The sequence below is a fragment of the Felis catus genome, chromosome D3 (genome assembly GCF_018350175.1).
Source record: "Felis catus isolate Fca126 chromosome D3, F.catus_Fca126_mat1.0, whole genome shotgun sequence".
Classification (NCBI taxonomy): domain Eukaryota; kingdom Metazoa; phylum Chordata; class Mammalia; order Carnivora; family Felidae; genus Felis; species Felis catus.
Window position 1 is genome coordinate 19,968,761 of NC_058379.1, and position 12,424 is coordinate 19,981,184.

The 12,424-nt window shown below is 51.8% G+C and overlaps 2 protein-coding genes and 3 gene segments (V, D, J or C); all 5 read right to left on the reverse strand.

Moving 5' to 3' along the window:
- Positions 1 to 12,424, reverse strand: part of LOC101099449 — a 328,726-nt gene that overhangs the window by 21,595 nt on the left and 294,707 nt on the right.
- LOC123381268 (immunoglobulin lambda-1 light chain-like) overlaps positions 1 to 12,424 on the reverse strand; it is a 670,720-nt gene that overhangs the window by 12,076 nt on the left and 646,220 nt on the right. The gene's annotated exons all lie outside the window — the stretch shown is intronic.
- Positions 1 to 12,424, reverse strand: part of LOC105260055 (immunoglobulin lambda-1 light chain-like) — a 512,144-nt gene that overhangs the window by 3,556 nt on the left and 496,164 nt on the right. The gene's annotated exons all lie outside the window — the stretch shown is intronic.
- LOC111557359 lies at positions 1,337 to 4,969 on the reverse strand. The segment is given in 3 exon segments: positions 1,337 to 1,819; positions 3,239 to 3,381; positions 4,932 to 4,969. Coding segments are annotated over 3 exon segments (501 nt in total).
- On the reverse strand, positions 9,875 to 12,163 carry LOC123381273. The segment is given in 2 exon segments: positions 9,875 to 10,360; positions 12,028 to 12,163. Coding segments are annotated over 2 exon segments (369 nt in total).

Sequence of the window (12,424 nt, forward strand, 5' to 3'; positions counted from 1 at the left end):
GCTACTGGCTGACTCTGGTAGGGACGACAGAGATGGAGCTGTCTTTGTTCATGTCCCATTCTGGCTCCCTGTGCAACACCTTCTACCCCAGCTCCTCCTGATCTTTCCTGTGTGTGTGGTTGTGTGTGTGTTATGATCAGATCCCACACTGAGTTTATGGGGGTTTCTCCCTTGCCTCTGTCTCTTCAGTGTGTGTAGTTCATAATGAACATTTAAAACAACGAATGGAAGAGTTTGTCTAGGGGTGGCAGTGGTTCTGGGTAGGTTAAATGGGGGAGGATGTCATTCTCCCCACCAGGACCATTGGAATGAGGGAAGCCTGAGTGGCCCCCCCTTTGTTCCTTGGGGTCTTAGCTTTCCCATCTGTGGAATAGGTTCATGTAGATGCTGATCCCAAAGTTTCTATCATCTCATAGGTAGATTTGGGGACTGTTCACTGCTTAAAAGCTCCTGGGGGCCCCTGTCCTCTGACCCACTCTTGCCCCAGAGCATGCTGTCCTTGGAGGCTCTGTTCCTGGGCATTCCTGCCTCCCAACAAGTCTGGTGAAGGCAGCTCCCGGACCCTGATGAGCTGAAGGCTCAGACAGGGTATCTGTCCAACCTAGGACTGGAGGACTGGCAGAGTGAGTGTGGCCTGCACCTCTGAGAGGCTGACATGAGTGCCTCAGGCCCTGCAGTGTGTTTGTCCAAGAACAAAGCTACAGGTGCACTCCGTACATGGCCATAGTGTTGGAGGCTAGAAGAGTCCTCAGGCCTGGTGTCTGGGGTCACTGCAACGTCTGGGAAGCTTGGCCTTGCCATGGGCCTCTGGCTGGTCTGACCTTCCTTAACTCTACTCCTGAGTTTGAAATGTCTCTGTCTTTCATACAATCACTGGAAGCCCTTTGTGTGGCTGAGATGGTGCCCTTTCCTATTCACCCTGTTCTCCCGTGACCCACCTGCCCCAAATGTTATGAAGTCTGACATCACCTGCTCCATCTGTAATGCAACCATAACTAATGTGTCAGGTCCCCAGACTTTCATGACTGAGGTCTCAGGCAGTGCCAGGGTGACGCTAAGCCTCACTGATCACACAAATCTGAACAGACCCATTGTCCCCAGGACCCTCCTTGTTTCTGCCTGATCCCCACTGGGACCCCAGTCTGTCTCACCGGGCCCATCTCCATTCCCATGGGGACAAGGACTGCAACCGTTGAGTTGGGACCATTTGTTCTTCAGGCCATGGCTGACAAGCACACAGGGAAAGTGGGTAAATAGGTTCTCACTTGACAAGTCTATCCCTAATTACTGAGGCTTACCCAGAGTTACGTGGAACAGTGAATGCACACCAGATATGTCAGTGATATGTGCTAAGGTCTTTATTGAGCACAAGTAGAAATAGGGAGGGCGTGTGACCTGCCTGGTCTGAGCTGATCCAGGGGTTGGTTCACAGGGCTACACAGTGGGCTGGGGAAGGGGTGTCTGGTGAGGAAGGCCCCCATCCCAGAAGCCTTGGGAACCTAAGAGCACTCTGCAGGGACCACACTCTTCTCCACAGTGCTCCCCTCATGCGTGACCTGGCAGGTGAATCTGCTACGAGATTTCCACTCGTTCGGTGACAGGCTCAGGTAGCTGCTGGCCGCGTACTTGTTGTTGCTCTGTTTGGAGGGCTTGGTGGTCTCCACGCCCTGGGTGACAGGGGTGCCGTCTGCCTTCCAGGCCACCGTCAAGCCACTGGGGTAGAAGTCACTGATGAGGCACACCAGGGTGGCCTTGTTGGCGCTGAGCTCCTCATTGGAGGGTGGAAAGAGGGTAACTGAGGGCGCGGACTTGGGCTGACCTGTGGGGCAAGGGAGAGGTAACAAGTCAGAGTTCACATGCTTATTTAGTCAGCTCCTATCTCTGTCCTGAAGTGGGATACAGCTCTGTCATATCTAAAGCTTGGTCCTCAGTTGCCTCTTGCTCCCTGTGGCCTGGTCAGCGGTGGGTAAGGTCACTCACCTTCTGTTGGAGAGAAACTGAGTGTCCATCTGTTGGGAGATCTGAGCCCAACTGTGGCTCTTGTCCCTCTTCAGGTTCAACTGTACTCATCACTTTCCTAATTGCCTCTAGGCTCCTGTGTTACTGACTTTTATCGTGCTTGACACCTAATCTTTCCCTGTGGAACCTGTCTGTCCTGTGGCATGTCCTGCCAGGTCCATCTCCAAGGGGTGCTCATGCAGGTATTTGTCTGTCCTGGTGTTAAGCTCTCATCCCCTTCTGGGAGGGGGTTTCTTGGCCACATTCCCACTGATCCCTCATTGCAGCCCCTGCCCACCTCCTGACAAAGCCCCTCTAAGGTTGCCTGAGGGGGAGAGAGTGTCTGCCCTTGGGCCAGAATCTAGTCTAGCAGGTGAAGGCTTTCTGGAAGAGGTGAATCTGCTGTTCTGAGACTGGAGCTGGGGCTTCTCTGAGGGGTCACTTTGCACATGAAGTTATCTTGGGGCGTCTGCTGTGCTAGCATCACAGTGTGCCTATCATTGGCAGCCATCCTTGTCTCCCGTCCCTGAGGAGTCACCAGCCCCACTATCTGCTCAAGGGTCTCTCCTCCAACATTAATATGGGTGGGACAAGCTTTGGGGCCTGAGTGTCCTGAGCCCTGTCCTGTGTGAGGAGGTCCTGTGTGTCCTGGAGAAGGATGAAGGACCCAGCACTCTGAGGCCACCTTGTTCCAGGAAATCCTCCTTCTGTTCTCGTTTCCCTTGCCTTGGGTTCCCTTTTATTCCATGGCCAACCAAGAGTTCCTTCCAAAACCTCTCAGTAGCTCCCACCTAGAACCTGGAGAGCATAGAACCCAAGTGTGATTGATACACACTTGGACAGATGAGCTATGCAAGCATCCTTTACTGGTCCTATGGCCCTTGTGCCCCAGCCCAGGTTCCCCAGTCCTGTGTTCCTTCAGTCCCTCATTTCCCCACATCTGGGAGATGACAGACCCCAAGGAAGCTGATTGTGTCAGAGTCCAGAGGAGAAGCCCCCTGAGAGTACTCTGGGTCACAGTGAGGGGGAACAGGAAGGGGTCCTTGGGACTGACCTGAGCTTCCCCGACCAGGAGTCTGACAAGAGAGAACAAGCTAAAGTGGTGAGGGACAGCCCCAAACTGTGAAGGTCCCAGACCTTAGAGAGTTTCAGACCCCAAGCACAGTCATCACAGAAAGAAGAGAAAAATTCCCCCAATTTTCACTCTGGTTGCCAAAGAGAGAGAAAGGGGGAGACTCACCGAGGACGGTCACCTTGGTCCCTCCGCCGAAAACATAACACAGTGATACAGCTTTGAACACAAACCCTCTGTCAGCCCTGGCACCCTTCCCCCTTCCCCAGGCCCACCTGCAGCTGCTTGGGAGGCTCAGAGTCCAGCCTCCTCTTTGTGGGGGTTGGGCTGGCCCATGGGAGCTTGAGACAGGGCACCCCCTCCCCAATGCACCTTCCCTTCCTCATGGGGTGAGCTTCCCCCCAGCCCCCACCATGGTGGGGTAGGAGGGAATGCCTGAGTGACATATCATAACTCAGGTAGCTCCTGGCAGGAGCTCTGTGTATGGCTCAGCTTGCTTGGGGAATGCTACCTGGGAGATCGGACAGCACAGTTTCCAACACAGACATCATGGGGCCTGTGTCTTCTGCAGAGCTGAGGCCCGTGGAGGGTTCTGGATGCCACCACATGTCCTAGACACATGCCCAACATGGCCACGTGTACAATAGCAGGCGTGTGTGTGTGTGTCCTGGTGTGTGCACGCAAGTTTATTGTGTGTGTGTGCATGTCTATTCTGTCTGTGTGACTAGGGGCCTAGACCTGCCCTTCTGAGCTAGCTCTGCTAGCTAGCAGTGGAGTCTTCCTGGTTCTCAAGGCCCATTCACAACTTTACAGAAAATGACTGTGCGCACAGATGGATCCATGACACAATTCAGAATGGGATCTTGACATGGATTCATGGCCCCAGTGAATACGCATGGACATTTTAACTTTAGTGGTATTTTGTGCATAACTCCAAGGTGTCTCTGTCTCCCAGGGGCCTTGAATACAACTGGGTCCTCTGTGACACATGTGGAAGGAGAGGCCCCCAGTGGGAGTGTGGGAGATACTGACCAGGGTCTAGAGACTGAGTTTCCTGTAATGAGTGCAGCAGGGCAGGTCTGGGGAAGGGAACAGTGCAATGTTCCCAGGGAGGCAGGGGCACGAGGCCCCTGTGGAAGGAAAGATTCTCTAGGATGTGATGATGGGAAGTTTCCAAATGTGTAGGAAACCACAAAAGGCATGGCCTTGCGTGGGGGCCTTCAAGGAAGGGAGACATCCCAGTGAGTTGGGCTGGTCCCAGTGAATAAGGTCCCAGGACCGGAGTGGAGACTGGAAACGAACCAAGAGGCCATGGGAATCAAGGGCTATGATCCTGAAAATGGTTGGGGTGGAAATGGCCTACAGAAGTCTATCAAGATCCACAGGTGTGGACCTTGGTACTCTGGGTCTTGCTGCTTCCGTTGCAAGTACAGAATATTGTGTGTGCAAATTTGGGTGAGTGGGAATCTGTTCCACAAAGAAATATGGGGCTGCTCTGCTGGCTCTTCCCCATAAAGCCAGTGAACCTGTGTTCACTCCAAGGATGTTTGAGTTCAGGGCACAAAATGTTAAACACAAATTACCAGATAGTGTGATTTCTGATTGAAAAAAGGACATTTTATTGAGCATTGATTGAATGAAGGGAGAAGGGCTGGAATCATCCTGGTGCAAGGGGAATCCTTCCTGTAGGTCCAATGGCTGCACACACCCTTGGGTTGGTGAGGGTCTTGGGGACCTAAGAGCACTCTGCAGGGACCACATTCTTCTCCATAGTGCTCCCCTGGTACGTGACCTGGCAGGTGAAGCTACTGAGAGATTTCCACTTGTCAGGTGACAGGCTTATGTAGCTGCTGGCCCTTACTTGTTGTTGCCCTGTTTGGAGGGCTTGGTGGTTTCCATGCCCTGGTAACAGGGGTGCCGTCTGCCTTCTAGGCCACCGTCAAGCAGCTGGGGTAGAAGTTATTCATTAGGTAGTCTTGTTGTTGCTGAGCTCCTCAAGGGAGGGTGGGATGAGGGTAACTGAGGGTGAGGAGTTTGGCTGACCTGTGGGGTGGGGGAGGGACAGGAGGTCAGAAGCCCAGCTTCCGCGTTTGGGGTCACTTCACTTGACATCGGCCTTCACATGGGTACAGGTACCTGAACATTCAGTCAGGCCTCCAGTTCCCCTTCTGTGTCCATGAGAATCCATGTCAGGGTGGGTGGGTGGGTTAAGGTGTTATTCAATCATCTCCCCACTTTTGCTGGGAACCTTTGAGGTGGATTCCTATCACCACCCATCCCAAGACTCTTCTGAGATCTTCCTTCCACAGAGACATCTAACTCTCACTGTCCTGTTCCTGCCTCCTCTGACTTTTGACAGTGTCTGTCTCAGCTCTACTTTTGTCCATCTGTGGCCGGGGCTATTATGTGAGCTCTCTGACCTCCTTTTGGCTCATCCTGTGGACCATTCTATCTTGAGTCTTGTGTGAGTTCTTTGCCCTAAGGGTCTGTTTTTACCCAGATGTGTCTCTCCTGGGCTGTCCCTGATGGGGTAGGATCCTTGCTGATCATACAGAGTGTGTCTGCGTGGCCTTGCATCACTCTCAATCCGTAGCCTTTCTGCAGCCCCAGTCCCTGTGTCCTGCAATCAGTCATTTCATGAGAGCTTTCATGCCATAGATTCTCCTGTGTTTGTTGCAGATGTGTGTCCTGCAGGGACTCAAGAGTCCACTCATGTCTCACATATTCTCATTCCATGACTCTTTCTCTGGCATCTACTCCTTTAAGCTCCCTCCTACCTGTGGCAAGTTTGTCTGAGTCCCCATGCCAGCTCAGGAGTGTATACCGCACCCCATGAGGCCTGTGGGGAGCTCTACTTGCACCATTGCTTACTCTGGACCCTGGGTCCCTGAGCTCCGGGCCTTCTCCTGAGCCTTGTGTGTGTCCTCAGCCTTGGCCCATAGCATGCCACATCCCTGTAATATCTCTACTTGGTCACTCCTCTCAATGCTCCCCCTTCTCTCTTCCCTTTTATTTGAGGACACTTAGTGACTCCCAGAGACAAAGGTTGTCCAATAGGAGGCCTTACAAAGGTGGACAGAAAAGAGCACATACGGGACCCAGGATGACCCGGTGGACACATAGTTGAGTTTGTAGGTCATCCTGACCATCCCTTGCCTCTCACGTAGCAGTGGAGGGGCTGTGATGACCAAAGAAACAAGCAGGACAGTGTATAGTGGGAGGGAAGATCAGGGTCCCAGGGACTGGTGTCCAAAATTAGGGAATTAACAAATTGAGAAAAAACACATAAAGAAAAAAAAATAGACAATTACTCCCAACATCTGGGAGAGCATGGAAGGAGGGAGAAGATGAGACTCATCTAGGATGGTCACCCGGGTCCCATAGCTGAAAACAAAACATTGCGATACAGGCTAATACAAAAACCACTGCCTGGGAATCCCTGCCCCACCCCTTAGAACCCCACCTGCAGTTGTGATGGAAGAAGTGGGGGGCACTGCTCCATACTAGTGTCTGCTCAGTGGGGGCCAAAGCTCTTCCACCCCTAGCAGATAACAGGATCAATGTCCCCATTTTGCAGCCACAGGATCCTTGGAATCCTTTCTTCAAAAGGAAGTTGGAGTCTGATCTGCTGTTTCTACTTCTATATCCTGGGAAATGGAATGAGTTTGTGGAGGGCTTCTGTGTCACCCTGAGTAACAATCTGTGGAACTGAAGAGGAAATCCCTTCTCTGTATGTTCAAACAATGCTAATTCTTTGGTGAGACCAGGAGGTGATGGCAGAGAGTATACCCTTTCTCCCAAACCTTCCTCTGCAGGGAGCATCAGGTGGGCCTGTGTGTATGGTCCACTGGAAACTTCCTATGCCCCCAATCATCATTTCAGAGTCCTCAGCCTTATATTCCCAGGGGATGTCCTAGTTTGGGACTGTGCCATGCGAGGTCTGTCCTTGTCCTGTGGGACATTCCAGGCTTTGTCCAGATGACCTTGGAAACAGCCCCAGCCAAACTATTCCCATGTTGGGGAGGGGCCTCTGTGTGACTGTTGCTCTGCTTTATTCGGGGGGCTTAAACGCTGCCTGCCATGAAATGGAACTGGTATCAGTGACCACTTTCAGGCCTGGGGTGGGTAGGCACAAGTGAAGTAGAATATGTTGTCCATCAGATAGCAGGAGCTATAGAGATCGCCTGGGGTCACATGAGTGTACCCAGGAGCCACCTGAAGGGCTCTGACTGGACTAATGTCCATAGATACAACCTCATTACCATATGTATAGTGGACAACCCCATGCATTCCAGCAGCCTATCTCCTCAATCCCAGCATGTACCAGGTCACCAAATAGAAATGAGTCAGCAGGGGAGGGTGAGGGAGCATGTCATCATCCTGTGAAGTAGGGAAGAGCAGGGAACAGTGCACATTTCTTCTTTTCCCTGCACATGAAAGGTACTCCCCACCTGGGTACGTGGCAGCCCTCCTAGGAGAAGGAAGACAAATGAAATATTGCCGTGATGCACCCTGTCCATCGGGTGGACGGAGTCATTGAACATCAAAGCAGCTAATCCTACCTAAAAAGGTTCACTTGATGTGGGTCCTTTGATGCAAAGTAGCCAACTGTCCAGGGAGGTGATTCTGACGGTGTACAAACTGGACCTCCTGAAGGATCTGATGCCAGAAGCCCTTTGCAGGATGAGGAAGCAGAGTGGATGGCTCAGATACAACTCTGGGAGGTTGTGGCTGCATCCCCACCATGGGAGAGTCCCAGCACCAGCCGCTCAGCCCCTTAGTCCTTTCCTTGCAAGGAAAAGTAGAGTGATGAGGGATTCTTACAGACCCAACAGTCCTGAAGACACCCGACCCCCACAATCACAGTGTCAAATGATTTTCAGTATTCAGAAAGAGAAAAGGAAATACCCCCAAATAGCAATAACATCAACAATATAATTCCATGCATTCACTTGTGACAAGTTTGAGGTCTTCATTGATAAGTATTTTCATTGTTAAGGATTTACAGTTTCTACATGGGTTTGATCATGCTACTTTAGTTTCTGTTTAGGCCTTTATCTTCTGGTACACAGATGAAATCATTATTGAGAAAAAGGTATGATATCTGGAATTTGTTTGCAAATATTGCATAAGAGGGCAATTATTTTGTTGTGTTAACATCATCAGGGAATTGATAGATTGGGACCTGGCTGCTGGGAACATGGAGGTACTCTTATTCCTCTGTCTCCCTATTTTGGTGTTTTCATTTTTCCTTAATGCACACTTAGAAGAAACTTACAAGAAGAGATGATACAGTGGGGCAGTATCAGAGGTGGGGTGATTTTGGCATTCTACAGCAGGGTTATGAGTTAGACTTGGGTGGCCTTCTCCCACATGTGGTCCCAAGCACTCAGATCCATGACATGGGGCCAGCAGGTGCTGTGGCATACTAGGACCCCCTAATCTCCCTTCTCCCTCTTCGGCTTCCCTAGGGCAGGAGTGGCTGGGCTAAAACTCTAAGGGTTCCCTGTGCTCTCAGAATTCCTGGGCTTTGTAGGCTCTTCTCTGGTCTGATCTGGCTTCCTTGCAGGTCAGGTGAAAGCAACTCCTTGTCTCTGATGAGCTGGAGACATAGACAGGGGGCTTGTTGTGCCGGCATCTCTGTGAGAACGACCTCACCTGCTTCACTGACCTGGGCCTGGGAGTGAGTGTGTCTCTGATACCAGGCTACAGATGCACTCAGGATTGAGCCACAGTGAGTGAAGGAGGCTCAGGCATAGGAGGCTCAGTGGACCCTGAATACCTGGGGAAGGGGATCCTGACTTTGCCATAGCCCTCAGGCCACACTCACTCTGCCTGACTTGGTCTGCACCAGCTGAACTATACTCCTGAATACGAATTGGCTCCCATCTTTGGGATAATGGTGGCTGCCCATTATGTGCCCAGGATGGCCTCCTTTGTCATTTACTCAGTTCTCCATGTCCCCACCACTTGCAAGCTGATATCATCAACTTCATTTATAACCTAACCATAGAGTAACTCTCCTTGATCTCAGTTGAGATGATGAGACTCTTCATGACTGAGGTCCCAGCCCCCTGTTAGGGTCTCTTTGAGCCTGGCCTTGACTGAGGCCCAACAGAACATAGACTGTTGTCCTTGTGCCTCAGCCTGACCTCAAGTAGCAACACAACTGTCTTGAAGAGTGTTCCAGAGCTTCCTCAATTGGTTAGGAGAATCAACTAGGTTCAGGAAGGGTTAGGCTACAAGATATGAAACTGTTTCCCTGTAGGACTTGTTAGTGTCTTTACTCACCTAACATGTATTGTGAAAGTTTGAGAAATGTACTTCTAAGGTGCGTTGTTCAGAGCTTTCCATGGCTCCCTGCTAAGGTGCCAACCATGGACCCCTCATTTGGTAGTCACTCTCCCCTCTGGGTCACCCTGTATGGAACCAGGAAGTTCACCTCTGTTCCTAAAGACCACTGTTTCTGCTCAAGGACCTCTTTCCTCCTTATTGTTGCTTCTGCCCACTGCTGGCTCCTGGGACCCTCCTTGTTCCTCCCTGACACCCTACGGGAACCCCTGGTCCTTCTCACTCAGTTTTTCTCCCTTTCCAGGTGGCAAAGACTGCATCCTGGGGGGCTGGTATGGCAGGACTATTTTCTACTCTGGGTCACACCCCGGGGGATACAGAGTCAATGGAGTCCTTTTAGGGTTAGTTGGGTGGATGGCGGTTAGATAGAATCACGTGTCATAACTGTCCCTTCTCTTAATTACTAAGCCGTTAACTCAGACATAACCAGACAGAGAATTCACATCAGAAATGTTGAATGATAAACGATAAGTTCTTTATTGAGCACAAATAGAAACCGGGAGGGTGTGTGACCTTCCTGGTCTGAGCTGATCCAGGAGTTGGCTCTCAGGGGTACATGATGAACTGGGGAAGGAGTATCTGGGTGAGGAAGGCCTCCATCCCTGACAGTCTCGGGGACCTAAGAACACTCTGCGGGGACCACACTCTTCTCTACAGTGCTCCCCTCGTGCGTGACCTGGCAGGTGAATCTGCCGCGAGATTTCCACTCGTTCGGTGACAGGCTCAGGTAGCTGCTGGCCGCGTACTTGTTGTTGCTCTGTTTGGAGGGCTTGGTGGTCTCCACGCCCTGGGTGACGGGGGTGCCGTCTGCCTTCCAGGCCACCGTCAAACTGCTGGGGTAGAAGTCACTGATGAGGCACACCAGGGTGGCCTTGTTGGCGCTGAGCTCCTCATTGGAGGGCGGGAAGAGTGTGACCGAGGGGGCCGCCTTGGGCTGACCTGTCGGAAGGGGGAGAGGCTGTAAGTCAGAGATCAGGTGTCCATGGCTGAAGTTCCTACCTCAGTCTTGATGTGAGGAACAGCTCTGTCATATCCATGGCTTGGGCTCATGTGGCCTCAGCTCCCTGATGTCAGGTCCGCTGTGGGTAGGGTTACTCACCTGTTGGAATGGACCTGACTGCCAGATTCTGTAGTGTCTGAGTCCTTCCATGGCCCCAGACACTCTCTGGATCTCATGTCCTCCTAATCCACACAGTCCTCCCCCTGGGAGTGGCTGGCACTGGCCCTGAGACCTGCATTCCCTTGTGAATCTGTCTGTTCTGGAAGTTTGTGTCACTGCCATATACCCCAAGTCCCCTACCCGGTTATACTATAGCTGGTCTTTCCTGTTTGCAGTGCTGTGTTACCCTTTGAAAAGTAGATTTCCTGCCCCCAGAACCCCTCACACCATCATTGCAGCTTTGCCCACCTCCCAACATGGACCCTGCCTAATGATGCTTGGTGGGTAAGAAATGGAAGTTTCTGGGGCACCTTCATGGCTCTGTTGGTTAAACGTTTGAGTTGGGCTCAGGCCATGATACCATGGTTTGTGAATTCAAGCCCTGCCTTGTGCTGTCAGCTGTGCTGATAGCTTAGAGTCTGGAGCCTGCTTGGGATTCTATGTCTTCTTCTCTCTCTGCCCTCCCCGGCTCACCGTTTGCCTCTCCCTGTCTCTCAAAAATGAATAAATTTAAAAAAAAAAATTAAAAAGTGGATTCCCTGGGGCTGGATTCCAAGGAGTCCTATAGATTGAGGGTTTGAAGGTAAGGTGAATTTTCGTTTCTGAGGCTAGGCTATGTCTGTTCTGAGGAGTCTCCCTGTATTGTCAATTTATTCTAGGAGGTCTGACTGTCTTAGCATTTCTGAAAGCCTGGCAGTCACTGTCCCTGTCACCTGTCCCTATCAAGGAACTCCGGCTCCGTGTATCTGCTCAAGGCGCTTTCCCTCCATGGTGGGCAATGAAGGGATGTACTCCTGCTGCTGAATGTCCTGACCTCAGGACACAGTCCTAAGACTTGTCCTGATATTGGTGTCCTGAATGTCTCTGTGGAAATGGAAGGTCCCAGCACTAACAGCCCCCTTCTCCTCTGAAATCCTCCCTTAATCCTTGACCCTCTTGTCCCACTTCCTCCTCCATGTCTCCCAAGTTCCCAGACAAGGCTCTCCTCACTACGCTTCAGGAAGTCCTCTCCCTGGGGCTCTCTGAGGTTGGAACCCAGTGCCTGAGCCATCCCCAGAATCCTTCTCTCATCCCACAGCCTCTCTGACAGCCTGAACCACCCCACACCTCCGCCCAATTCTCCTTGGACTCTTGGAACCCAGAGGCCCTGAATGGGGAGTTGACCATCCCCGAGTCCAGAGGAGAAGATTCATGTGGGGAGAGATCTGGAGCCATAGTGAGGCATTAGTTCAGGTCTAGATCAGGAAGGCTTCATGGGGATGGTCCCCTGTAGCCCTGACCTGATATCTGACAAGATGGGACCAGTGGAGGGGATGAGGGGCAGACAAAGGGGGCAAAACTTACAGACCTCATAGACCTTCAGACTAAGCTCAGCTCATAAGAGAAAGCACAATAGCCCGAAATTGTACAGTGGATCTGAAAGAGGAGGGAAAGGGGGAAGACTCACCGAGGACAGTCAGATGGGTCCCTCCACCGAAAATATGACACTGTGACATAGCCTCGAACACAAACCCTCTGTCAGTCCCTCCACCGCTGACCCAGGCCCACCTGCAGCTGCACAGGAGCCCAAAGCCCAGCCTCCTTGTCACGGGTGCTGGTCAGGCAGATGGGTGGGTGATGGGGGTGACCCCTGGGGACCTGGAATTTCAGTTCCATGGAGGGTTCAGATTCTCTCCTTCCTCAGTTATGGGGAGGGGCTGGAGAGACCCCTCTAGATATGGCTTGGAATTCCCAGCTAATGCTGTCCTTAGGAAGGCGTTGTGTTCTCTCAGTCTGTGTCAGGATGTCATTGTGGAATGGGTGAGCAGGCTACTTCAGCACAGAGGTGATGAAGCTGGGAGTGC